This window comes from Budorcas taxicolor, chromosome 21, assembly GCF_023091745.1.
Source record: "Budorcas taxicolor isolate Tak-1 chromosome 21, Takin1.1, whole genome shotgun sequence".
Lineage (NCBI taxonomy): Eukaryota > Metazoa > Chordata > Mammalia > Artiodactyla > Bovidae > Budorcas > Budorcas taxicolor.
This window is the reverse complement of record NC_068930.1, coordinates 73173547-73200552: the sequence shown is the minus strand read 5'-3', so window position 1 is coordinate 73200552 and position 27006 is coordinate 73173547. Positions and strand designations below refer to the sequence as shown.

The following is a 27006-nucleotide window of genomic DNA, read 5'->3' as shown; positions in this document are numbered from 1 at the left end:
ATGGCAGGCACGCCTGTGGGCTGGGAGGGCCAAGGGGCACCCCAGGCAGGGGACACGCCCAAGGGCTCCAAGGACCCGGCAAGTTGTCAGCACGAAGGCTTCCTGGCTCCCTGTCAGGGCGGAGCCGCTGAGGGCCAGGCCAGGCACGGCGCTGCCTCTGTGTCCTCGCTGGTAGCAGGGCCGGTGACCCCAGCCTCAGTGGGTCAGCGGCGGGGGCTGACTGCACGCAGCTCCGAGGTGGTGTCAGGGTCAAATTCCGCTCCCGCTTCTCTAAGGCCGCGTCATGGATGAGCTTTACTGTGAAAGACCCTAAGACATGTGATTTCGCGTCTGGGAATAAAAACACAAGAGTACACGTCAGTGCCAACTTCCTCACGTGCAGAAATGTCATTTCACTTCTCAGGCTCAGGGGGAGGGCCAGGCTGGGGGAGGGGAGCGTGCCCGGCTCTCCAGGTGACAGGCGGGTTCTAGAAAAGTCCGGAGTGTTCACAGGGCTATCCCTCGAGGCTGACACAGGAGTTCCTGGGGCTGCTGTAACTAATCACCGCAGGATCTCCCAGCCTTCAGGCTGGAGGTCTGGATCGAGGCGTGGGGGTGCCCTGGGGGCCTGGGCTCCAGACCTCATGCTTGGCCTCTGGAGCTCACGAATCCTTGGCTTCCTGGGTGTGGCCACATCACCCCAGGCCATCCCCCTGACTCTCGTCTGTCTGTCTCTTTGGACCTGGGGCTCCCCTGGATAACCCAGGGTGAGCTCATTGCTACACCCTTAGACAGAGCTTATTTTCCAGCAAGGTCCTGCCCGCAGACTCCAGGGCACAGGATGAGACATAGCCTTCTGGGGGCAACAAGCCCACCCCCCACTGATGGCAACAGGGAGCAACAGCCGTGCTGTATGGCTCCCGCCCGGGGGAGATTCGGTTCAGTTCAATTCAGTTGCTCGGTTGTGTGTGACTCTTTGCGACCCCACGGACTGCGGCACGCCAGGCCTCCATATCCCAGGGGAGGAGCGGCCCCCGGACTCACCGCTCACCCCTCACCTGCGCTGCGCCTGTCGCCATCTGCGTGGCGGCGCCCGAGACAAACGCGGTTCCTGTGAGAGCACCCCACGACTGTGCGCTGGCTTCCCAGTCGCTGCGAAAATCTGCTTTACAAAAGAGAACGACGGTTGTGTATCGTTTTCATTAATACCTTTTCTTAGCAGCCTCATGCCACTTCCTTGGCAGTTTTGGGGAAAGTTCCTGGTGTCTGCAATCCCAGGCCTTCCCAGGCAGCCCTCCTCCCAGGACTGTCTGCACCCTAGCCTCTTGGTGTCACTTGCCCCGGGGTTTCACCACAGGGCTTCCCTGGCGGCTCAGATGATAAAGAATCTGCCTACAACACAGGAGACCTGGGGTCCAATCCCTGGGTTGGGAAGATACCTGGAGAAGGAAATGGCAACTCACTCCAGTGTTCCTGCCTGGAAAATTCCAAGGATAGAGGAGCCTGGTAGGCTACCGTCCATGGGGTCACAAAGAGTTGGACAGGACTGAGCGACTGACACTTTCACTTGTCGACATTTTACGCCTCAGTTTTCAGCCATGGACATAAAGCTTGAGCTCCCACTGAGGGGGACCCTCTGGGGCTCAGGGTCTCCAACTCCCCGCTGTAGGTGTCCTGGGGTGGCCGAAACAGATGACCACACATTGGGATGATATGTGTTAGAGCAACAGGAACTGACCCCCTCACAGCTCCCAGGCCCCAACTCTGGAATCAAGGTGTCAGAAGCCTCCAGAAGAGGGTCCTCTCTGCTCCGCCAGCCTCTGGTGGCACCAGGGGTCCCTGGGCTTGTGGTTAGGTCACCCCAATCTCTGCTGCTTCTGGCTTTGTGTACCCCCTTGTGTGTCCCTCTGGGGTGCCCCTTCTGTCTCAAGGCCATGTGCCGGCTCCAGAGTCCATCTAACCCCCTGGTGCTGCAGTCCTGGGTCCACAGTCTCCCTGGCCCAGTGGCCCCATACCGGGGCACCACTTTCGTCCTTTCTCCCTGTGGAGCCAGAGCCCGCCTCGCTGGCACCAGGGTGACCAGGCTGCCCAAGGAGCAGAGGCATCAGACAGAGGTGGGGTGTGTCCTGTGCCCTGCTGGGTCAGCAGGCTCCATCCTTGGCCCGAGGGGCCTTCGCCTGCCCTCGGCCTGGAGTGCGGGGGAGTGCAAGCCTCAGGAGTGGGCCTGTCCTGTCCACTCCATCCCTCCTGCGCCCCTCCGTCCTCTCACCAGGCTGCTCAGAGCACCGCCTGGTTTGTGCGTGTGTGTGTGTGTGTGTGTGTGTGTGTGTGTGTGTGTGTGCATGTTACGTGACCCTGGATGCACACCCCCAGCTCCCAGCAAAGGGGCTTCCCAGTGAATTCACGGCCACATCTTCACATCCAGGCTGGGAATCCCCTGCTCCTCCGTCTCCTGCTGACATCAGGCCACCAGTAAGCAGCCCCTTTCTTCCGGAGCAGGATCCATCCAGCACCGTCTGGTCCACCAGCTCACCACTGAGGCAGGGGGTGTGGGGACAGAAGCCCCTGGCTCAGTAAGGAGCCGCCAGGAGTTTGCCAGGAGGGCTGCCCTGAGGGCCTCCACCCAGGAGTCTCAAAGGTGCCTTCAGGGGTGGGGCAGGGCTGCATGAGGTGAGAAGGCGGCTGCGTGGAGGGCCGTCACAGCTGGGGAGGGCAGGCTCCCCGAGCAGGGTCCCGGGTCCCAGGCCAGGTGCTCAGCCCTCAGTGGAGGGGCCAAGTGGGGAGCTGATGTGGGAGACACCCGGGGGGAAATCTGTGAAGAATCGAGGCGGGGGTGGGAGGGGGTGCGGGCGCCTGCCTCGGGAAGGCAGGGCTGACAGGACGAGCGGGGTGGGCCTCAGGGCCGAGAGGCTCAGGAAGGGCCCCTGCACCCCTGCGACCCTCCGCAGCCCCCTCGTGGGGCAGCCGCAGCCATGGGAAGGCGGCCGGGCGCGTCCAGGGTCAGCCGGGGGCCGCGGGCCCGCAGGCTCGCAGCTGGCTGTCTCAGCGGGGCCTCATCCCGGCCACGCGCGCCTCAGGGTCTTCCCCGGGATTTGGGAACGGCCGCAGGACCTGCCCGCAGCGCGGCAGGGGTGGCTCGTCGACCTCGGGAGTGTCCGCCGCGGAACCTGCGCCTGACACAGAGCGGGCGCTCAAAGCGCAGCGCGTCGGTCCCGCTCCCTGGGGCTCTTTCCCGGCCCTGCGAGCACCTTCCTCCACAGAGGCGCGTCTGTCCCGGCGGCGGCCCCTAGGGGGCGCGCGCGGCCGAGCGCCCCGCGCGTCCGGCCCGCGGCCGCCAGGGGGCAGCACGTCCCGAGAGGCGACTGCGGGCGCGGCGGCCCCTTCCGGCCGCGCAGGCCCCGAGAGACGCTGTAGGACCGGAAACCGCGCCTTTGCGCGGGCGGGGCGTGCGGAGCCGGGGCTCAGAAGACGGGAAGCCGAGAGCGGCCGTGTGTCCGGTGACGAGCAGAGGTTGGCGGGGACCTCAGGCCGGCGCCCGGCCTCGTGCGAATCCGGAGAAACCGCAGGCGCAGGGGGCGGCGGGCCGGGCCGCGGGGGCGGGGAGGGCGCAGGGCCGGCGGAGGCCCTGTCTCCGGCCTGCCGGCGCCTCGGATTTGGACGGGACCCCGCAGTGCCCCTCCGAGGGCCTGGCCGAAAGCACGGAGAGCTTCCGTGTGGACGGATGTTGGGGGCAGCATCATTCCATAAGCAAAACGTGGTGTATGATGAGAGCGACTGTCGCTCGCTTCTGCCACCTGCTACCGTGGGGATGAGCCTCACAACGTGAGAAGTGAGAGCACTGTCGTTTGGTCCGGTGTCGAAGACTCCAAGCTCCCAATGCAGGCGGCCCAGGTTGGATCCTGGGTAGGGGAACTAGATAATGCTGTGAAAGTGCTGCCCTCAATATGCTAGCAAATTTGGAAAACGCAGCAGTGGTCACAGGACTGGAAAAGGAGACTTTTCAGTCCAATCCCAAAGAAAGGCGATGCCAAAGAGAATTCAAACTGTGGCACAATTGCACTCATTTCACATGCTAGCAAGGTTATGCTTAAAATCCTTCAGCCTATGATTCGACAGTGTGTCAACCTAAAGCCTCTGGATGTACAAGTGAGATTTAGAAAAAGATAGAGGAACCAGAGATCAAATTGGCAACATCCTTCGGATCATAGGAAAAAAGCAAGGGAATTCCAGAAAAACATCTACATCTGCTTAATTGGCTAAGCTAGAGCCTTTGACTTTGTGGATCACAACAAACTGGAAAATTCTTCAACAGATGGGAGTAGCAGACCACCTTACCTGCCTCCTGAGAAATCTGTATGTAGGTTAAGCAACAGTTAGAACCGGATATGGAACAACAAACTGGTTCCAGATTGGGAAAGGAGTACCACAATGCTGTGTATTGTCACCCTGCTTATTTAAATTATATGCAGAGTACCCAGGAGAAATGCCAGGCTGGGTGAAGTTCAAGCTGGAGTCAAGATTGCTGGGAGAAATATCAATAACCTCAGATATGCAGATTTCACCACCCTTATGGCAGAAAGAGAAGAGGAACTAAAGAGCCTGTTGATGAAAGTGAGAAAGGAGAGTGAAAAAGTCAGCTTAAAACTCAACATTCAGAAAACAAAGATCATGGCATCTGGTCCCATCACTCCATGGCAAATAGGGAAAAAATGGAAACAGTGACAAACTTTATTTTGTCTGGGGGCATCCATCCAGTTGTGGATGTGACTGGTGATAGAAGTAAAGTCTGATGCTGTAAAGAGCAATATTGCATAGGAACCTGGAATGTTAGGTCCATGAATCAAGGTAAATTGGAAGTGGTCAAACAGGAGATGGCAAGAGTGAACATCAACATTTTAGAAATCAATGAAATAAATGGACTGGAATGGGTGAATTTAATTCAGATGACCATTATATTTATGACTGCAGGCAAGAATCCCTTAGGAGAAATGGAATAGCCCTCACAATGAAAGAGTCCGAAATGCAATACTTGGGTGCAGTCTCAAAAATAACAGAATGATCTGTTTGTTTCCAAGGCAAACCATTCAGTATTACAGTAATCTAAGTCTATACCCCAACCAGTAATGCTGACAAAGTAAAAGTTGAATGGTTCTATGAAGACCCTACAAGACCTTCTAGAACTAACACTGAAAAAAAGCTATCGTTTTCATTATAGGAGACTGGAATGCAAAAGTAGGAAGTCAAGAAACACCTGAAGTAACAGGCAAATTTGGCCTTGGGAGTACAGAATGAAGCAGGGCAAAGGCTAATAGAGTTTTGCCAAGACAACGCACTGGTCAGAACAAACACTCTCTTCCAACAACACAAGAGAATACTCTATAATGGTATCACCAGCTGGTCAATACCAAAATCAGATTGATTATATTCTTTGCAGCCAAAGATGGAGAAGCTCTATACAGTCAGCAAAACCAAGACCGGGGGCTGACTGTGGCTCAGATCATGAGCTCCTTATTGCCAAATTCAGACTCAAATTGAAAGTAGGGAAAACCACTAGATCATTCAGGTATGACCTAAATCAAATCCCTTACGATTATACAGTGGAAGTGACAAATAGATTCAAGGGATTATGTCTGATAGAGCACCTGAAGAACTATGCACGGAGGTTCATGACATTGTACAGGAAGCAGGGATGAAGACAATCCCCAAGAAAAAGAAATGCAAAAATGCAAAATGGTTGTCTGAAGAAACCTTACAAATAGCTGAGAAAAGAAGAGACGCTAAAGACAAAGGAGAAAAGGAAAGATATACTCAGCTGGATTACTGAGTATAAAGATATACTCAGGATTCCAGAGAATAGCAAGGAGAGAGAAGAAAGCCTTCCCCAGTGGCCAGTGCAAAGAAATAGAGGAAAACAATAGAATGGGAAAGACTAGAGATCTCTTCAAGAAAATTAGAGATACCAAGGGAACATTTCATGCAAAGATGGGCACAATAGAGGACAGAAATGGTATGGACCTAACAGAAGCAGAAGATATTAAGAAGAGGTGGCAAGAATACACGGAAGAACTATATAAAAAAACTTCATGACACAGATAGCCACGATGCTGTGATCACTTACCCAGAGTCAGACATCCTGAAATGTGAAGTCAAGTGGGCCTTAGGAAGCATCATTACAAACAAAGCTAGTGGAAGTGCTGGAATTCCAGCTGACTTGTTTCAAATAATAACAGATGATGCTGTGAAAGTGCTACACTCAATATGCCAGCGAATTTGGAAAACTCAGCAGTGGCCACAGGACTGGAAAAGGTCAGCTTTTATTCCAATCCCAAAGAAAGGCAATGCCCAAGAATGTTCAAACTACTGAACAATTGCACTCATTTCACATGCTAGCAAAGTATTGGTCAAAATTCTCCAAGCCAGGATTCAACAGTATGTGAAAAATCTTTGAGTTGTTCAAGCTGGATTTAGAAAAGGCAAAAGAACCAGACAGGCTGGATGAAGCACAAAGTGGAATCAAGATTGCTTGATGAAAGTGAAAGAGGAGAGTGAAAAAGTTGGCTTGAAACTCAACATTCAGAAAACTAAGGTCATAACATACGGTTTCAATATTCATAGCAAATAAATGGTTAAACAAAGGAAACAATGACAGACGTTATTTTTGGGGGCTCCAAAATCACTGCAGATGGTGACTGCAGCCGTGAAATTAAAAGACACTTGCTTCTTGGAAGAAAAGCTATGAACAACCTAGACAGCATATTAAAAAGCAGAGACATTACTTTACCAACAAAGGTCCATCTAGTCAAAGCTATGGTTTATCCAGTAGTCATGTATGGATGTGAGAGTTGGACTATAAAGAAAGGTGAGCACCGAAGAATTGATGCTTTTGAACTGTGGTGTTGGAGAAGACTTTTGAGAGTCCCTTGGACTGCAAGGAGACCCAACCAGTCCATCATAAAGGAAATCAACCCTGAATATTCATTGAAAGGACGGATGGTGAAGCTGAAACTCCAATCCTTTGACTACCTGAAATGAAGAACTGACTGTTTGGAAAAGACTCTGATGCTGCAAAAGATTAAAGTCAGGAGGAGAAGGGGACAACAGAGGATGAGATGGTTGGATGGCTTCACTGACTCAATGGACGTGAGTTTGAGCAAGCTCCGGGAGTTGGTGATGGATGGGGAAGCCTGGCATACTGCAGTCCTTGGGGTTGCAAAGAGCAACTGAAGTGACATGACTGAGTGACTGAACTAAACTGAGCTGGTCTCTGATTGATTCTCAAGTTTCAGCCTGCACCAGAATCCCCTGGTGGGCCTGGTGAAACACAGCCAGACAGGGCCCAGCCCCAGAATTTCTGAGTCAGCGAATTTTTATTCATAATGACTTCCCAGGAGATACTGCTGCTGGGGGTACAGGCCCACACCTTGAGCACCTCTGCCCTGAGCCAAACACCACTGGAATGGCATGTATTCAATTCTGGCCAGTGAGAGGTGGGCCAGGACCTCAGTTTGCCTCCTGGAGGAAAGACCTCCTGTGAAACTGAATGCAAGACCTGGAGCTACCGCAGCCAGTCTGAGTCTCTCTGGGCAAAGCCATCTGAGCAGGAAGCCCACACACAGGGGAAGGCCTCTGGGCCTGGACCTGCCCATCCCAGTCTTTGACCTTTTAAGGGCTAGTGGCATTTGCCTCCAGTGCACCACAGCTCTTGTGCCCGGGGTCTGCTCCACATCAGAAGGTGTGCTGGCCACACACCCTGATCAACCCCTTTCACTTCCTTCAGCTCTCTCACACTGCAACCCCTGCTGTGTCTCTTCAGTGTCATAAGGACATCGCTTTCTTTCCTTTATTATTCAGTTCAGTTCAGTTGCTCAGTCGTGTCCGACTCTTTGCATGGACAGGCTTCCCTGTCCATCACCAACTCCTGGAGCTTGCTCAAACTTATATCCATTGAGTTGGAGATGCCATCTCGTTTATTATTACATCCATGTGTACTTAAAGAAGTTGCGCTTTTCCTAAACATTTACCTGCTTATATATGGCACCCCACTCCAGTACTCTTGCCTGGAGAGTCCCATGGACGGAGGAGCCTGGTGGGCTGCAGTCCATGGAGTCGCTACGAGTCAGACACAACTAAGCGAGTTCACTTTCACTTTTCACTTTCATGCATTAGAGAAGGAAATGGCAACCTATTCCAGTATTCTTGCCTGGAGAATCTCAGGGACAGGGGAGCCTGGTGGGCTGCCGTCTATGGGGTGGCACAGAGTCGGACACGACTGAAGCGACTTAGCAGCAGCAGCATAGGTACCCATGGAAATCATATAGAATTATTTTGTGTATATACTTTTATCCAGCTTTATGTTTTGAAAGAATTTCCAATTTACAGAAAAGTGGCAAACTTAGTACTGTGGAATTAAAGAGACTAAAGTAGGAGGCGGGACTAGCCTGTAGGGGGAGCTCTCTCATCCACTAAACTAATTAACTGTTAGTTACTCAGTTGCATCGGACTCTGTGCCCACCCCATGAGCTGTAACCGGCTAGGCTCTCTGTCCATGGGATTTTCCAGGCAAGAATACTGGAGTGGGCTACCGTTTCCTTCTCCAGGGGATCTTCCCCACCCAGGTATCAAACCCGGCTGTCGGGCATTGCAGGCGGATTCTGTATCTGTACCATCTGAGCCCCCAGGGAAGTAGTTCAGTTCAGTTCAGTTGCTCAGTCGTGTCTGACCTCTTGGCAACTCCATGGACTGCAGCATGGCAGGCTTCCCTATCCATCACCAACTCCAGGAGCTTGCTCAAACTCATGTCCATCAAATCGGTTATGCTGTCCAACCATCTCATACTCTGTCGTCCCCTTTTCTTCCAGCCTCAGTCTTTCCCAGCATCAGGGTCTTTTCAAATGAGTCAGTTTTTCATATCAGGTGGCCAAATGATTGGAGTTTCAGCTTCAGCATCCATCCTTTCAATGAATATTCAGGACTGTAAGGTCCCTGTTGGAGAAGGCAATGGCAACCCACTCCAGTACTCTTACCTGGAAAATCCCATGGACGGAGGAGCCGGGTAGGCTGCAGTACACGGGGTCGCTGAGTCGGACACGACTGAGCGACTTCACTTTCATTTTTCACTTTCATGCATTGGAGAAGTAAATGGCAACCCACTCCAGTGTTCTTGCCTGGAGAATCCCAGGGATGCGGGAGCCTGGTGGGCTGCCGTCTATGGGGTTGCACAGAGTCGGACACGACTGAAGCGACTTAGCAGCAGCAGCAGCTAAGCTGGTCATAGCTTTTCTTCCAAGGAACAAGCTTTTTTTAATTTCATGGCTGCAGTCACCATCTGCAGTGATTTTGAAGCCAAAAAAATAAAGTCTCTCACTGTTTACATTGTTTCACCATCTATTTGCCATGAAGTGATGGGAGCAGATGCCATGATCTTAGTTTTCTGTATGTTGAGCTTTAAGCCAACTTTTTCACTGTCCTCTTTCACTTTCATCAAGAGGCTCTTTAGTTCTTCTTCGCTTTCTGCCGTAAGGGTAGTGTCATCTGCATGTCTGAGGCTATTGATATTTCTCCCAGCAATCTTGACTCCAGCTTGTGCTTCATCCAGCCTAGCATTTCTCATGATGTACTCTGCATATAAGTTAAATAACCAGGGTGACAATATACAGCCTTAACGTACTCCTTTCCTGATTTGGAACAAGTCTGTTGTTCCATGTCCAGTTCTAACTGTTGCTTCCTGACCTGCATACAGATTTCTCAAGAGGCAGGTCAGGTGATATTCCCATCTCTTTAAGAATTTTCCATAGTTTGTTGTGATCCACACAGTAAAAGGCCTTGGCATAGTCAATAGAATAGAAATAGATGTTTTTCTGGAGCTCTCTTGCTTTTTCAATGATCCAACGGATTTTGGCAATTTGATCTCTGGTTCCTCTGCCTTTTCTAAATCCAACTTGAACATCTGGAAGTTCATGGTTCATGTACTGTTAAAGCCTGGCTTGGAGAATTTTGAGCATTACTTTGCTAGCGTGTGAGATGAGTGCAGTTGTTCAGTAGCTTAAGCATTCTTTGGCATTGCATTTGGAATTGGAATGAAAATTGATCTTTTCCATTTCTGTGGCCACTGCTGAGTTTTCCAAATTTTCTGGCATTTTGAGCACAGCACTTTCACAGCATCATCTTTTATATTTGAAATAGCTCAATTGGAATTCCATCACCTCCACTAGCTTTGTTTGTAGTGAAGCTTCCTAAGGCCCACTTGACTTCACATTCCAGGATGTCTGGCTCTAGGTGAGTGATCACACCATTGTGATTATCTGGGTTGTGAAGATCTTTTTTATATAGTGCTTCTGTGTATTCTTGCCACCTCTTCTTAATATCTTCTTGTTCTGTTAGGTCCATACCATTTCTGTCCTTTTTGTACCCATCTTTGCATGAAATGTTCCCTTGGTATCTCTTATTTTCTTGAAGAGATCTCTAGTCTTTCCCATTCTATTGTTTTCCTCTATTTCTTTGCACTGGCCACTGGGGAAGGCTTTCTTATCTCTCCTTGCTATTCTTTGGAACTCTGCATTCAAATGGATATATCTTTCCTTTTCTCCTTTGCTTTTCACTTCTCTTTTCACAACTATTTGTAAGGCTTTCTCAGGTAGCCATTTTGCCTTTTTGCATTTCTTTTTCTTGGGGATGGTCTCCATCCCTGTCTCTTGTACAATGTCATGAACCTCCATCCATAGTTCTTCAGGCACTCTATCTATCAGATATAATCCCTTGAATCTATTTGTCACTTCCAATGTATAATCATAAGGGATTTTATTTGGGTTGTTTCTGAATGGTCTAGTGATTTTCCCCACTTTCTTCAATTTGAGTCTGAATTTGGCAATAAGGAGCTCATGATCTGAACCACAGTCAGCTCCCAGTCTTGGTTTTGCTAACTGTATAGAGCTTCTCCATCTTTGGCTGCAAAGAATATAATCAATCTGATTTTGGTATTGACCAGCTGGTGATGTCCATGTATAGAGTATTCTCTTGTGTTGTTGGAAGAGAGTGTTTGTTCTGACCAGTGCGTTGTCTTGGCAAAACTCTATTAGCCTTTGCCCTGCTTCATTCTGTACTCCAAGGCTGAATTTGCCTGTTACTCCAGGTGTTTCTTGATGTCCTACTTTTGCATTCCAGTCCCCTATAATGAAAACAACAGCTATTTTAGGTGTTACTTCTAGAAGGTCTTGTAGGTCTTCATAGAACCGTTCAACTTTTGCTTTTTCAACATTACTGGTTGGAGCATAGACTTCGATTACTGTGGTAGTGAATGGTTTGCCTTGGAAACAGACAGAGATCATTCTGTCTTTTTTGAGATTGTGTCCAAGTACTGCATTTCGGACTCTTGTTGACTATGATGGCTACTCCTTCTAAGGAATTCTTGCCCACAGTAGTAGATATAATGGTCATCTGAGTTAAATTCACCCATTTTAGTTCTTTGATTCCTAAAATGTCTGTATTCACTCTTGCCATCTCCTGTTTGAGCACTTCCAATTTGCCTTGATTCATGGACCTGACATTCCAGGTTCCTATGCAGTATTGCTGTTTACAGCATCAGACCTTGCTTCCATTACCAGTCACATCCACAGCTGGGCATTGTTTTCGCTTTGGCTCTGTCTCTTGATTCTCTCTGGAGCTATTTCTCCACTGATCACCAGTAGCATTTTGGGCACCTGCTGACCTGGGGAGTTCATCTTGCAGTGTCCTATCTTTTTGCCTTTTCGTACTGTTCATGGGGTTCTCAAGGCAGGAATACAGAAGTGGTTTGCCATTCTGTTTTCCAGTGGACCACATTCTGTCAGACCTCTCCACCATGACCCATCTGTCTTGGGTGGCCCTACAGGGCATGGCTCATAGTTTCATTGAGTTAGACAACGCTGTGGCCCATGTGATCAGATTGGTTAGTTTTCTGTGATTGTGGTTTTCATTCTGTCCACCCTCTGATGGAGAAGGATAAGAGGCTTATGGGAGCTTCCTGATGGGAGAGACTGACTGAGGGGGAAACTGAGTCTTGTTCTGATGTGCAGGGCCATGCTCAGTAAATCTTTAATCCAATTTTCTGTTGATGGGTGGAGCTGTCTTCCCTCCCTGTTATTTACCTGGGGCCAAACTATGGTGGAGGTGATGAAGATAATGGTGAAAGTGAAAGTGAACTCGCTCAGTCAATCCAACTCTTGGCGACCCCATGGACTGTAAGCCTACCAGGCTCCTCCGTCCATGGGATTTTCTAGGCAAGAACACTGGAGTGGGTTGCCATTTCCTTCTCCAGGAGATCTTCCTGACCCAGGGATTGAACCCATGTCTGCTGCATTGTAGGCAGAGGCTTTACTGTCTGAGTCACCAGGGAACCTCAAAGATAATGGTGACCTCTTTCAACAGGTCCTGTGCATGCGCTGCGATACTCAGTGCCCCCCACCCTGCAGCAGGCCACTGCCGACCCACGCCTCCACTGGAGACTGCCGGACACTCCCAGGCAAGTCTGGGTCAGTCTCTTGAGGTGTTACTGCTCCTTTCCCCTGGGTCCTGGTTCACACAGGTTCTGTTTGTGCCCTCCACGAGTCTGTTTCCCAGTCCTGTGTAAGTTCCGGCAGCTCTGTGGCGGGGTTAATGGCGACCTCCTCCAAGAGGGCTCATGCCACACCCAGGTCTGCTGCACCCAGAGCCCCCCCCCCCGCCCCCCCCCCCCGCCCCGCGGCAGCCCACTGCTGACCCGGCAGACACAGTTCTGTCTCAGTCTCTGTGAGGTCTCTGGGTCCTGGTGCACACAATGTTTGTTTGAGCTCTCTGAGCATCTCTGGTGGGAATGGGGTTTGATTCTAAACATGAATTTGCCCATTTCATGTGAAATAGATGGGGAAACAGTGGAAACAGTGTCAGACTTTATTTTGGGGGGCTCCAAAATCACTGCAGATGGTGACTGCAGCCATGAAATTAAAAGACGCTTACTCCTTGGAAGAAAAGTTATGAACAACCTAGATAGCATATTCAAAAGCAGAGACATTACTTTCCCTACAAAGGTCCGTCTAGTCAAGGCTATGGTTTTTCCAGTGGTCATGTATGGATGTGAGAGCTGGACTGTGAAGAAGGCTGAGTGCCAAAGAATTGATGCTTTTGAACTGTAGTGTTGGAGAAGACTCTTGAGAGTCCCTTGGACTGCAAGGAGATCCAACCAGTCCATTCTGAAGATCAACCCTGGGATTTCTTTGGAAGGAATGATGCTAGAGCTGAAACTCCAGTACTTTGGCCACCTCATGTGAAGAGTTGACTCATTGGAAAAGACTCTGATGCTGGGAGGGATTGGGGACAGGAGAAGAAGGGGACGACAGAGGATGAGATGGCTGGATGGCATCACTGACTTGATGGACGTGAGTCTGAGTGAACTCTGGGAGATGGTGATGGACAGGGAGGCCTGGCGTGCTGCAGTTCATGGGGTCGCAAAGAGTCGGACACGACTGAGCGACTGAACTGAACTGAACTGAACCATCTTGCTGGGGCTTCTCCTTTGACATTGGACATGGGATATCTCCTCAAAGTTGCTCCAGCACCACACAGCTGCTCCTCCAGGTTTGTAGGAAAGAAATATTTGAAAAAAGTAACTTTATATGTGGTCAAGGTGTGTAAAATTGAATTGCTATGACAAGGGTTTTTAAAATAAGCTTTCAGATTAGTAAAACTTATGTAAAACTAAAACAAGTTTCATATGCTAAAAGGGCTAGGTTTTCTTGAATTGTTGTCTGCTTCTCATAAGAAAGTGTGAAAGGTTTTTCCTTACCTTTTAGTCATCTGCTTAGAAAACCAAAATTGTGCTTTACCCAAATTATTTCCTGTGCTTCAGGCTGTCTTAATCAGATCTTTGATTACTTAGTTCAGTTCAGTTCAGTTCAGTCGCTCAGTCGTGTCCGACTCTTTGCGACCCCATGAACTGCAGCACGCCAGGCCTCCCTGTCCATCACCAACTCCCAGAGTTCACTCAGACTCACATCCATTGAGTCAGTGATGCCATCCAGCCATCTCATCCTCTGTCGTCCCCTTCTTCTCCTGTCCCCAATCCCTCCCAGCATCAAAGTCTTTTCCAATGAGTCAACTCTTCACATGAGGTGGCCAAAGTACTGGAGTTTCAGCTCTAGCATCATTCCTTCCAAAGAAATCCCAGGGTTGATCTTCAGAATGGACTGGTTGGATCTCCTTGCAGTCCAAGGGACTCTCAAGAGTCTTCTCCAACACTACAGTTCAAAAGCATCAATTCTTTGGCACTCAGCCTTCTTCACAGTCCAACTTTCACATCCATACATGACCACTGGAAAAACCATAGCCTTGACTAGACGGACCTTTGTAGGGAAAGTAATGTCTCTGCTTTTGAATATGCTATCTAGGTTGTTCATAACTTTTCTTCCAAGGAGTAAGCGTCTTTTAATTTCATGGCTGAAATCACCATCTGCAGTGATTTTGGAGCCCCAAAAAATAAAGTCTGACACTGTTTCCACTGTTTCTCCATCTATTTCCCATGGAGTGATGGGACCAGATGCCATGATCTTCATTTTCTGAATGTTGAGCTTTAAGCCAACTTTTTCACTTTCCTCTTTTACTTTCATCAGGAGGCTTTTTAGTTCCTCTTCACTTTCTGCCATAAGGGTGGTGTCATCTGCATATCTGAGGTTATTGAAAGAAAATGAAATCTTCTCGGTATTAAAAGTGATACATTTTTCTTATGTCACTCACTCACTTCGTGTGTCTGAGTCTGTGTGACCCCACGGAGTGTAGCCACCAGGCTCCTCTGTCCATGGGATTTTCCAGGTAAGACACTAGGTTGGGTGGCGTTTCCTGTTCCACAGGGCCTTCCTGACCCGGAGATCAGACCAGGCCTCCTGCATCGTCTGCATGGACAGGCTGACTCTGTACTACTGAGCCACACGGGAAGCCCTGTGTGTGTGTGTGTGTGTGTGTGTGTGTGTGTGCGTGTGTGTTAGTTGCTCAGCCATGTCCAACTATTTTCAACTCCGTGGACTGTAGCTTGCCAGGCTCCTCTATCCATGGAATTCTCCAGGTAAGAATACTAGAGTGGGTAGCCATTCCCTTCTCCATTGGATCTTCCTGACCCAGAGATCAAACCCAGGTCTCCTGCATTACAGGCACATTCTTTACCATCTCAGCCATCAGGGAAGCCCTAACATTTTGTATTTGGCTTTGAAATCATTTATCATTACTTTGGTCAAATAGATAATTAATAATCATTTCTTAGTAGGCCGTGGTCCAGTTTAAGCAAATGTCCAAAGCCTTTTGATATTTTTGACAAACTTTCCAAAAGTTGGGTTCTAAATGAAGGCTTTCTCACCTTGAACTAACTCTAGGCTCTTCCAGGAGGTCTTTGAAAAGCTCAAAGGATTTGTCTGTCACCTTGTAAAATATTAAACTAATCAGGCTTTTGTTGTTCGGTACCTCAGTTCAGTTTCAGTTCAGTCGCTGTCATGTCTGACTCTTGGCAACTCCATGGACTGCAGCACGCCAGGCCTCCCTGTCCATCACCAACTCCAGGAGCTTGCTCAAACTCATGTCCATCAAATCGGTGATGCCATCCAGCCATCTCACACTCTGTCATCCCCTTTTCCTCCTGCCTTCAATCTCCCAGCATCAGGGTCTTTTCAAATGAGTCAGTTCTTCACATCAGATGGCCAAAGGATTGGAGTTTCAGCTTTACCATCCATTCTTCAATGAATATTCAGGACTGATTTCCTTTAGGATGGACTGGTTAGATCTCCTTGCAATCCAAGGAACTCTCAAGAGTCTTCTCCAAAACTACATTTCAAAAGCATCAATTCTTCAGCACTCAGCCTTTTCTATAGCCCAACTCACATCCATACGTGACTACTGGAAAAACCATAGCTTTGACTAGACTGACCTTTGTTGGCAAAGTAATGTCTCTGTCCATGGATATGCTGTCTAGGTTGTTCATAACTTTTCTTCCAAGGAGCAAGCATCTTTTAATTTCATGGCTGCAGTCACCATCTGCAGTGATTTTGGCGCCCAAGAAAATAAAGTCTCTCACTGTTTCCACTGTTTCCCCATCTATTTGCCATGAAGTGATGGGACCAGATGCCATGATCTTCGTTTTCTGTATGTTGAGCTTTAAGCCAACTTTTTCACTCTGCTCTTTCACTAAGAGGCTCTTTAGTTCTTCTTCATTTTCTGCCATAAGGGTGGTGTCATCTGCATATCTGAGGTTATTGATATTTCTCCTGGCAATCTTGTTTCCAGCTTTTGCTTCATTCAGCCCAGCGTTTCTCATGATGTACTCTGCATACAAGTTAAATAAGCAGGGTGACAATATACAGCCTTGACATACTCCTTTGCCAATTTGGAACCAGTCCGTTGTTCCATATCTGGTTCTAACCATTGGTTTTTGACCTGCCTATAGACTTCTCAGTGTCTATGCTGAGAGCTTTGTACCTTCCTCCTCTTTAATAAACCCTATTCTCTTGCTACAGTGAATGTTTTAGTGTTCATGGATTCCATTCTTTGGCTCTGTGAACAAGAACTTGGATTCCCATCTCATCTTTGTTAAACAAGTCTTCTTGGTTTTGTGGTTAAGTAAACCTGCTTTCTTGAATAATCAACTTACAGGGGTATTCCCATATTCTTGGTGACTCATAAGCTTGCAATGCATGTCAGAGTGAGGATGGGATCTTAGTTTTCCCACTAGGGTCTGAACCGTCACCCCCCACTGTGGAAGCCAGGTGTCTTAACCATTGGACCATTAGGGAAGACCCCATAACGTTGGAAAGAGTTCCTTCCTCATTATCTTGTGTAAGATTGGTATTATTTCTCCCATTTGAGTGTTTTTCATAGATCCCAGCTCTCCTTAATTTTCTGGAATACAACAATTGCTGTTTTTAAATAGCTCGCTAGCACCAATACCTGGGTTCACCCACAAGTCTATTTCTATCATCGGTTGTTTTGCTTTTTGCCATTTTTGGTCTTGTGTCCTGTTACGCCTGTTAATTTTTTATTGTAAGCTGGACATTTTGGGTAAGACTGAAGTCTCTGGAAGGTATCACCTTCCTTTACAGCATTCTGGATCTTTTGTCAATCTGAGAGTGTAAATTGGCATCAAGTGAGTGTAGATTGAATTTGCATTGCTTTCCCTCCCAGGCTGAGCGTTTTCCATCAGGCTGTGGTTCAGTCGCTCAGTATTTTCCGACTCTTTTCCACTGCATGGACTGCAGCACGCCAGGCTGCCCTGTCCTTCAGTATCTCCCGGCGTTTGCTCAAACTCATGTCCATTGAGCTGGTGATCCCCTTTCTCAACCTCTGGTTAAGAGAATCTTATTTCCTTTGCCCTCAACCCACCTTCTGTCGGTTTGTTCATCTCTGTTCCCGCAGTAGGGTAATCTGCATATTAAGGAATTTAATCTTCGGTGCTGCATATAGCCAGCAGCAAACTTTCCCCTAGTCTTCTTCCTTGTTTGACGAACACACGCATGACCTTTGGAGTCACTGCAGTGACCTAATTGGACTTTTCATTCCCCCAACCTATCCCCAGCTGCGAGTCTCCTGAGGCCCAGTCTCCCGCCTCGCTCGGAGGGAAGCCCCAGTCTCCGCACCCGGCCCACCTGGACCCAGATCCGCTCACGCCCCGGACGGTCTCCTCTCTATTCCCTTCCTTCCTCCTCAGGCGACCACTGCCCTCGAGGCCTGTGTGGGCAAAGCCCCCATCCAACGTGGGCTTGCGCTGCCCGCGAGGCAGCCTCCCAGCGTCTACCGCTGGGCACCCGTCACGGGACACGGGAGGATGCAGGCCTCTCACTGCGTCACCACCGAGCCCCCGGCTTGCACTCGAGAAACGCTCCTTGACTGAGTGGACTGAGGCTTTTGTATCCTGTTCAGGGCCTTTCCACTAAAAAGTTAGCCTTTAAAAGAAATAGCCTCACCCCACCTTCTCACGCCCAGCCCCGCGGGAAGCCGGCGCAGGCGCACTGGGGCCGCGCGCGGAGACCTGGGAGCCGCCCGGAGCGCGGCGGCCGGAGGCCCGGGCCCAACGGCCAACGCGGCCGCGCGGGAACTCGCGCGCCAGGCCCCGCCCGCGGTTTGAACCTGAGGCCCCGCCCCCGCGCCCGGCCAATCAGCAGGCGGGGCGGCAGGCCTCACGGCGACTCTTTGCGGGCGCGGCGCGGCCCCGCCCTCCGGCCCCGCCCCTCCGGCCGCCCCTCCCTCGGCGGCGGGCGGCGGCGCGGGCGGCGCGGAAGCTGGCGGCCAGGTAAGCGTGCCGGCGTTTCCTGGGTCTTTGTGCGGCTGCTGGGCCTCGGGAGGGGTCGGTCGTAGGCGGGAACGCTAGACTCCTGGAGGGGTCCTTGGGGGGCTGCCCCGGACTGGAGACCTGGGAGGCTGAGGCGGACCCGGGGGGCGCCCGAGGCGTCGGGCTCGGGGAGAACCTGGGGCCCGGGGGCGCGTCGGAGGAGGGGCGCGGCCGTGGAGACCGACGTCCCCCGCCCGTTCTCCCGCCGAGTGACCGGCCGCCTGGGGCTCCCTTGCTGCTGCCGCACCCTGAACTTGGGCTGTCCCGCTCCATTGCAGTCCACAGGACCATCCCCTTAGCTTTAACTTAACTGGGGAGTCTTTTAAGGAGGAGAAACCCCTAAGGTGGGTCTGTCGGGCTCTCCGCGGGGAATCCCCCACGCTTCTTGCCTTGGCCTTGGAAGAGATCAGTGCAGGCCCTCCTCCCCCCAGCTCCCACGATGACCCTCCAGGTCTTTGCAGTGGAACGCTTGAATTTCATCACACATCTTTTTAGCGGAACTAGGGGTTTGCAATACTGTCCTGCCTTCCAGAAATGGCCCAGGCCGAGGCTCCTTTCTCTGGAACCCCTGAAGTTAGGGCTGCCTCCCTGCAGCGGGCTGCATGCCTCTTGAGTGTTCAGTTTGAGTTCCTTTCCTTTGTGTCTCAGCTTTAATTGTTTTGAAAAGGAACACTGAGGATGTTTTGCAATGGTTTCTCTCCCCTGTACAGCAGGAGACCCAGCTTCTCTATAAGCTGGTCAGGGGAGTGATGCCAGCCTTGGGTGGCCTGAAGCCACACTCGTCTGCCTCCCCGCATCCTGGCCTTAGCTGCCTCTTCCAGCGGACACTGATGTCAGGGAGGGGAGCAGGGCACGGGATGGTGTGGGGAGGGCTCCCAGACCTTGTGTCCACTGGGCTGCCTGAACTGCCCCATCCTGCCTCGGTCGCCGGGCTAGGAAAAGTACCAGACTCACTTCCAGAGGCAAGTGCACCGCTCTACGTTTTCAAAAGCTGATTGTCCCCAGAGCAGGATGACCAGGAAGAGCATCTGCCAGGTAACTGCTGGGAGAGGCTGTGGTCCAAATAGCGGTTTCCCTCTGCTGGAGACTCCCGTTTCCTCTTAGGGGCCCCTATGTGGCTTGCACAGGACAACCTCATGGAATTAACCGTTCTGTTGAAATGAGCCAGGAAAGATACTGTCCTCTTACAAAGTTAAATATTGTATGAACTTCTTACATACAGTTGCTCTTTATTTTCAAGTTTCACCACGTTTTAGAATTAAAATTGAAATTCAGAATGAAAAAAACAGTTATGACTTTCTTTTGAAAGAGAGAGAGAGAAGATGGCAGCTTTTATCTTGGGAAGAGGCTGGAACTTTCCCTCAAGCTTGCTGTGAGAACATAATCCGAGGCAGAGAAAGCTTGTGTATTTTTTTCCAAGTAACAAAAGTTACTTGAGGGAGTTCCCTGGCAATCAGGTGGCTAAGACTCTGTGCTTTTACTGCCAGAGGCCCGGGTTCAAGCCCTGGTGGGGAACTAAGATCCCACAGGTCGCCTGATGCTGCCCGCCCCCCCCCCCCACCCCCCCCAAAAAAGATACTTGCAATCGACTTTTTAGTGCTAGCTTATGAAAACTCCAGGCAGGCAGTAGTGAGGGGTGACCCCACCACACAAGCTGCGTCATTGGTGAGTATTTCAGAGCCAGTCTGATAGTGAGACAGCACTGAGACTGCTGGTGCTGATTTGCCATAAATACCGAAACTCACAGGGGCGCGTGCTTGCCCGGGGCTGAGGGCCATGTCACAGGGGCGCGTGCTTGCCTGGGGCTGAGGGCCGAGGTGACCGTCTGTTCCTGGCCCTCCGCCTCTGAGTCAGGGATCTGCATCTCCCACCACTCCTCGGTGGGGGCCACAGTGTGAGCTGCTCGGGCACAGGGACCTGGCTGTGCCTGCCAGGGTGACCCAGTGGGCGGGCGCAGCACCCCCTGGCCCCACCGCCACCTGAGGCTCACGGCCTGTCCGTCCCTCTTGTTTCCCTCTGGCGGAGCGCTGGTCCGGAGGAGGCCTGAGGGCCATGTTGTAGGCTGGGGATGGGGGCGACTCTGGTAGGTGGCTGCCTGGGGAGGCTGGGGGGTCTCAGGTGCCACATGAAGACTGGGGCCTCGGGGTTTAGCCAGCTTCGTGGCGAGACCTTCCTGTCGATTGCAGAGGTGGGTAATGGCCCACATTTTTTGCTCAGCACTCACTGGCGAGTCAGGCTCTGCAGTGAGGACGGCCTGGGAGGCTGCGGCCTTGTGTCCCCTGTGTTAGGGGCTCAGTGCCCTCCGACCGCAGTCTGGGCTGAGAAGAGGCTCCGCTAGGCTGGCCGGGGGTTTGCATCCCCTCCTCTGCCCTGGGCATCTCTCAGGGTCCCTCAGAACCACCCTCTGTTCAGATTTGGCCCCAAACACAGATGTCTGAGGAGGGGACCCTCGCAGGCCACCTTCTGGGGTCACCCTAGCCCTGCCCTCTGACAGCCTCTGGGAGGTGGGGCACTGCCCAAGGGCTGCTCCCTTCCATGGTTGTGAGTCCGCCGACATCGTCTTGTGTTGAGTGTAACACAAATTAACAGTCGCTTAGGTTTTGGAGTGTTTGAAAGGAGTCATTTAGGCCAGCTCTGTCCTGGCACGCCCACTGTGGTGCCCGGAGGCAGTAGCTAGTGCTCCAGGTTTATCCTGGTAGCCGCCCCATCGCCTTGTTTACTGACGCACTTTTGTTTCTCATGAAGGTATAATTTAGGGCAGTCAGTCAAACAGATGTTGGCTGTGCAGCTCAGTGAATTCCTTACGTTCAGGAATTTGTGGTTTGCCCAGGTAATAAGAACCAATCAGAAATCAACACACAAGCCTTTGAAAGAGGGTGACCAATCAGACGTCCTCCAGCCTGGAAATCCCCTTTTACACGAATATACCCTATATAAGCAATGTAACCCGAAACTCGGGGCTCCTTCCCATAGCCGCTGTGTCAGTAACAGTGGGAGCCCCAGCTCGAGCTTGGTAAGAAAGACTCTCTTGCTTTTGCATCGGACATCGGCTCCCTGGTGGTCATTGGGAGATTTCGTGACTTGAGTATAACATTTGGGGGCTCGTCCGGGATCTCCCACCGGCTCCACGGGAAGACCGATCCGGAGAGTCATCTGCAGCCGGTAAGCTTTTTTCTTTCTTTCTAGTTTCTGGTGAAGTCTGTTTTCTGGAACCAGTATATGACTCAGGCGGACGTGCCAACGGGTCGCCGGTGTGGGTTGTTGGGAGACGTTCCCGACCCCCTCGGAGGGGACGGAGTGCCCCTGTTCTCTGTAGACGATAGCGGGTCGCTACCACTGAATGGCTGGAGGCCGTCGTCTTATTTTCAGTTTTGCCTCTGAACTCCTGGAGGTATATTTCTTTGTCTGTGTGGCTGTCTGTTTTGGCTGTGTTAATTTACCAACATTTGGCTGATCCAGGGATGATGGGACAACGCCATTCTAGCCCCACGCCTCTATCCCTGATTACTGATCATTTCAAGAAGGTCAAAATGCGCGCTCATGACCTCAGTGTGGAAATCAAAAAGAATAATCACTTTTTGCAGTGCAGAATGGCCGACCTTCAATGTAGGATGGCCCTCAGAAGGCACCTTTGATTTGGAAACTGTACACCGAGTCTGAGATATCATCTTCCGACCGCGGATCAGACCCCCTGACCAAGTTCCCTATATCATTGTATGGGAAAATGTTGTGTTGTGCCCCACCCCTTGGGTAAAACCTTTCTTGCCTCAACAGGGGTTTTCCATCAATCAGGTGTTAGTGACCCGAATGGGAAAGAGCCTGAATAACCCCAAGGAGCCTGAACCGACGGTGCCACTCTACCCTATTCTGCAGGGGGGAACAGAAGAAGAACTCCTCTTCCCCCCCCCTTACAAACCCCCCGAACCACCGAGGGCCCCCGCCATCCCTCCACCCAGGGCCGAAACACAGGAAGGGGGCCCACACGAAATACTCGCCATAGTCGAGCCATGTCCCGGGAGGGGCCAGCAGACTCAACCATTGCCCTCCCCTTACGAGTGGCCAGCCCCCCTGATGAGGAAGGAAACCAACCTCATCAATATTGGCCCTTCTCTACTAGTGACCTATATAACTGGAGATCCCAGAATGCCAAGTTCTCAGATAACCCTAGAGATTTAACCAATCTTCTAGAGACTGTGCTCTTTACCCACCAGCCCACCTGGGACGACTGCCAACAGCTGCTCCAGAGTCTCTTTACCACAGAAGAGAGAAAGAATTCAAAATGAGGCCCGATAAAGGGTCCCAGGGGCAAATGGAGAACCCACCACTAATATAGATGAAATTAACACCTCTTTTCCTTTATCACAACCTGACTGGGATTACAATATGGCACAAGGTAAAGAGAGGCTCTGGGTCTACCACCAGACTCTCTTGGGGGCACTTAAGGCAGCTGCACGGAAACCCACTAACCTAGCTAGAGTAGATGTTCAACAGGGCCCCACCGAGAGCCCCGCAGCCTACCTGGAAAGGCTGATGGAAGCTTTTAGACAATACACCCCTTTGGATCTGGAAGCAGAAGGCACCCAGGCCGCCTTGATAATGCACTTTGTCAATCAGGCAGCCCCCAATATTAGAAAAAAAGCTACAAAAGTTAGACCGCCTGGGTGAAAAGAGTATCCAAGATTTAATAACAGTAGCAGAGAGTCTATAACACCCGAGAGACCCCTGAGGGAAAACAAGCCAAAGCAGCAGACCGCCAGGCCCGTAACACGGCACGCATCCTGCTGGCCGCTGCAGTTCCTGACTCAGGAGAAAGGGAGCGCCAATTGCGCCGCCTAGCTACTGAAGGTAAGAATCGTCCCCGTACGCGACCAGCATTGGGAAAAAACCAATGTGCCTATTGTAAAGAAGAGGGACATTGGGCCAAAGAATGTCCCAAGAAAAATAAGGGGCCACGAAAGGCCCCCATCCTGGCCACTGAAGAACTGAGCGACTAGGGAGGACGGGGCTCAGCGCCCCTCCCCGAACCCAGGGTGACCCTAAAAGTGGAGGGGACCCCAACTGACTTCCTTGTCGACACGGGGGCTCAATATTCGGTTTTGCTAGAGCCCCAGGGAAAACTGGCCGGAAAGACCTCTTGGGTGCAGGGGCCTACCGGAATGAAACAATACCAATGGACTCCCCGAAGATCAGTGGACTTGGGTGCGGGCCGGGTATCCCACTCTTTCACGGTCATTCCGGAATGCCCCTCCCCGCTGTTAGGACGAGACCTGTTAGCCAAAATGGGGGCCCAGATTCATTTCCTCCCGGGAGAAACTAAAATACTCGACCAGACGGGCAACCTGATCCAAGTACTGACCATCCAATTAGAAGATGAATATCGGTTACACCAGAAACCTACACTGCCCCCGGTGGACATTCAGAAATGGTTAGATAAATTCCCTGATGCTTGGGCCGAGACGGGGGAACCGGCTTTGCCGGGCACCGCCCTCCTATATATATAGATCTCAAGCCAGGGGCCGACCCTGTCCGGGTCCAACAATACCCCATGACCCTGGAGGCCCGACGGGATCACCCCCCCCATATCCACAGACTCCTGGCCCAGAAGATCTTGAGACCCTGCCAGTTGGCCTGGAATACCCCCCTCCTCCCCGTCAAAAAACCCAATTCTCATGACTTTTGGCCGGAACAGGACCTACGAGAAGTGAACCGCAGAGTTTTAGATATTCACCGCACTGTGCCGAACCCATACAGCCTCCTGAGCTCACTCCCACCAGGCCAACACTGGTATACGGTCCTAGATTTAAAAGACGCTTTCTTCAGCCTTCCCCTGGCACCCAGAAGCCAGGATCTTTTTGTCTTTGAATGGTCCGACCCAGAAGAGGGAATTAACGGACAGCTGACCTGGACCCGGCTGCCACAGGGATTCAAGAATTCCCCCACCATCTTGGACGAGGCCCTTCATGAGGACCTGGGTGAGTTCAGACAACAACACTCCCAGCTAACCTTGTTACAATATGTAGATGACCTCTTGATTGCAGCCAAGGATCAACAGACCTGCCTCACGGGCGCCCAAGAACTGCTGCAGACCCGTGGAGAATTAGGACACCGAGCCTAGCCAAAGAGGCTCAGATACGCCGACCGGAGGTCACCTACCTGGGCTATGTACTGAAAGAGGGGCAGAGGTGGCTGTTGGGGGCACGAAAGGAGACAGTACTCAAAACCCCTACCCCAGATTCACCTCGAAAGGTGAGAGAATTTTTGGGGTCTGCTAGCTTCTGCCGCCTTTGGATCCCTAATTATGTGAAACTGGGTAAACCTTTATATGAAGCCACAAAGGGTACCACCCCTTTCAGCTGGACGGAACAGATGGAGACGGCTTTCAAGACTATTGAAACGGCCCTGCTGTCAGCCCCTGCCCTAGGGTTGCCTGACGTTACAAAACCCTTTCTCCTGTACGTAGATGAAAAACGGAGTGGCAAAAGGGATGCTGATGCAGCATCTGGGACCTTGGACGCGGCCGGTGGCTGGCTTGTCTAAACGCCTAGACCCCGCGGCGTCAGGCTGGCCCCCATGCCTCCGCATGATTGCAGCAGGGGCCCTAACGGTCAGGGATGCAGATAAACTGACCCTGGGGCAAGAATTGCAGATCACTGCCCCCCACGCCATTGAGGGCGTCCTGAAACAACCCCCAGATAGGTGGATCAGCAACGCTCGGCTGACCCACTACCAGGGACTGCTGCTAAACCCCTCCAGAGTCATCTTTCTGCAGCCTACTGCTCTCAATCCGGCTACACTGCTTCCTAACCCGAATTTAGAAGCCCCAGTCCACGACTGCAGCGACACACTAGCCCAGGTACATGGAACGCGAGAGGCCTTGCAAGATCGCCCTCTAGCGGATGCTGAAGTTACCTGGTAAAGGGATGGGAACAGTTTTGTCCGAGATGGACTCAGGTATGCAGGGGCCACCGTAACCGCTGAGACCCAAATCATATGGGCAGAAGCATTACCCCCGGGCACCTCGGCTCAAAAGGCTGAACTAATCGCCCTAACCAAAGCTCTCCAGTTGGGAGAGAACAAGAAACTTAACATCGTCACTGGTAGCCAATATGCCTTTGCTACCGCCCATATGCACGGAGCCATTTACAGAGAGAGGGGCCTCCTCACGGCTGAGGGTAAGACGATCAAAAATGAAGAAATAAAGGCCCTCCTCTCAGCATTATGGCTTCCTAAAAAACTAGCCATAATACGTTGCCTGGGACACCAGAGGTCGGACACTCTGACCTCAAAGGGAAACAACTTGGCAGATAAGGCAGCCCGAGATGTTGCCCAGGGCACAGTAATCAAAGCCACCCTACAGCTGCCCGACCCTGGAAGCCCTGTGTTGCCAGCTCTGCCCGACTGCTCACCCAGAGACTCAGATTGGATAAAAAGTTTGCCCGTGACCCAACAACTGACCGGGTGGTGGCGGGCAGCGGATAGCTCCCTGATCCTCCCGGAAGAGCTGGGAAAACAAGTAATATTGAAGATGCACCGCGCCACTCACCTGGGGACCTGCAAGATGCAGAACTTGATTAGACATGCCAGACTTACCATGAGAGACGTCAGAACCACAATAGAAAACATCGTGTCAGCATGCAAGGCCTGCCAGCTCACCCACGCTACCCGCCACCCAGCCAACCCCGGATCTACAGAGCGCGGAAGTCGACCTGGAGCCGACTGGGAGGTGGACTTCACGGAGGTGAAACTGGGTAGATACGGATACAAATATCTACTGGTATTCATAGACACCTTCTCACGGTGGGTAGAAGCTTTCCCCACCAAAAGAGAAACAGCACAGGTGGTGGCCAAAAAGTTGATCGAAGACATCTTGCCGCGGTTTGGGTTTCCTGCACAGGTGGGGTCGGACAGTGGGCCAGCCTTTGTATCTCAGGTAAGCCAGGGAGTAGCTAAGGCTTTGGGGGCTAGATGGAAGTTGCATTGCGCTTACAGGCCCCGGAGCTCAGGACAGGTAGAAAGGATGAATAGGACACTCAAAGAAACATTAACAAAACTAGTTGCTGAGACTGGCGGGGACGGGGTGGCTCTCCTCCCCTTTGCCCTCTACCGGGTGCGGCACTCCCCCTACCAACTGGGACTTACCCCCTTCGAGATTACGTATGGAATAGCTCCCCCAGTAATTCCTAACCTGAAAACAGAGGTGCTGAAAGAGGTAGATGATCAAAAGCTACTCTTGTCTCCGGTCCTTGCAGTTCTCCCGCAGGGACACGTGGAGGAGACTCAAGGCTCTGCGTGAGTCAGGCCCGCCACCCGAACCCCACCGCTGCCGGCCAGGAGACGGGGCGTTCGTGCGCTGCCATCGCCAAGAGACCCTAGAGCCCAGATGGAAAGGACCCTTCCTAGTTGTCTTGACGACACCCACCACACTCAAGGTTGACGGCATATCCACTTGGGTTCACTACACCCACGTATGGCCTGCAGGCCTGTTTGCCTTGAGAGAAGAGTTCCTTCCCCAATGGAAGGCCAAGCTGGACAAGACAAATCCCCTCAAGTTCAAGCTACGAAGGCAATAAAAATACTGCTTATGCTGTTGTCCCTGTGGCCTGGTGCTGCCTCTAACCCTCATCAACCCATGAACCTGACTTGGGTGCTTGTAAGTGGTGCTACAGGAGAGGTAATTAACTCCTTAGCCATCCATCCCAAAAACACCTGGTGGC

At 51.4% G+C, this 27006-nt stretch overlaps 1 protein-coding gene across 1 annotated transcript; it reads left to right on the top strand.

Annotated features, from left to right (window-relative positions):
* Nucleotides 1-26862, top strand: LOC128066520 (uncharacterized). Its single transcript, XM_052659554.1, is given in 11 exon segments — nt 1-202; nt 2479-2617; nt 2944-3801; nt 17540-17639; nt 17672-17828; nt 17947-18253; nt 23322-23746; nt 23749-24402; nt 24405-24759; nt 24761-26465; nt 26506-26862. Coding segments are annotated over 11 exon segments (5259 nt in total).
* Nucleotides 26863-27006: the final 144 nt, after the last annotated feature.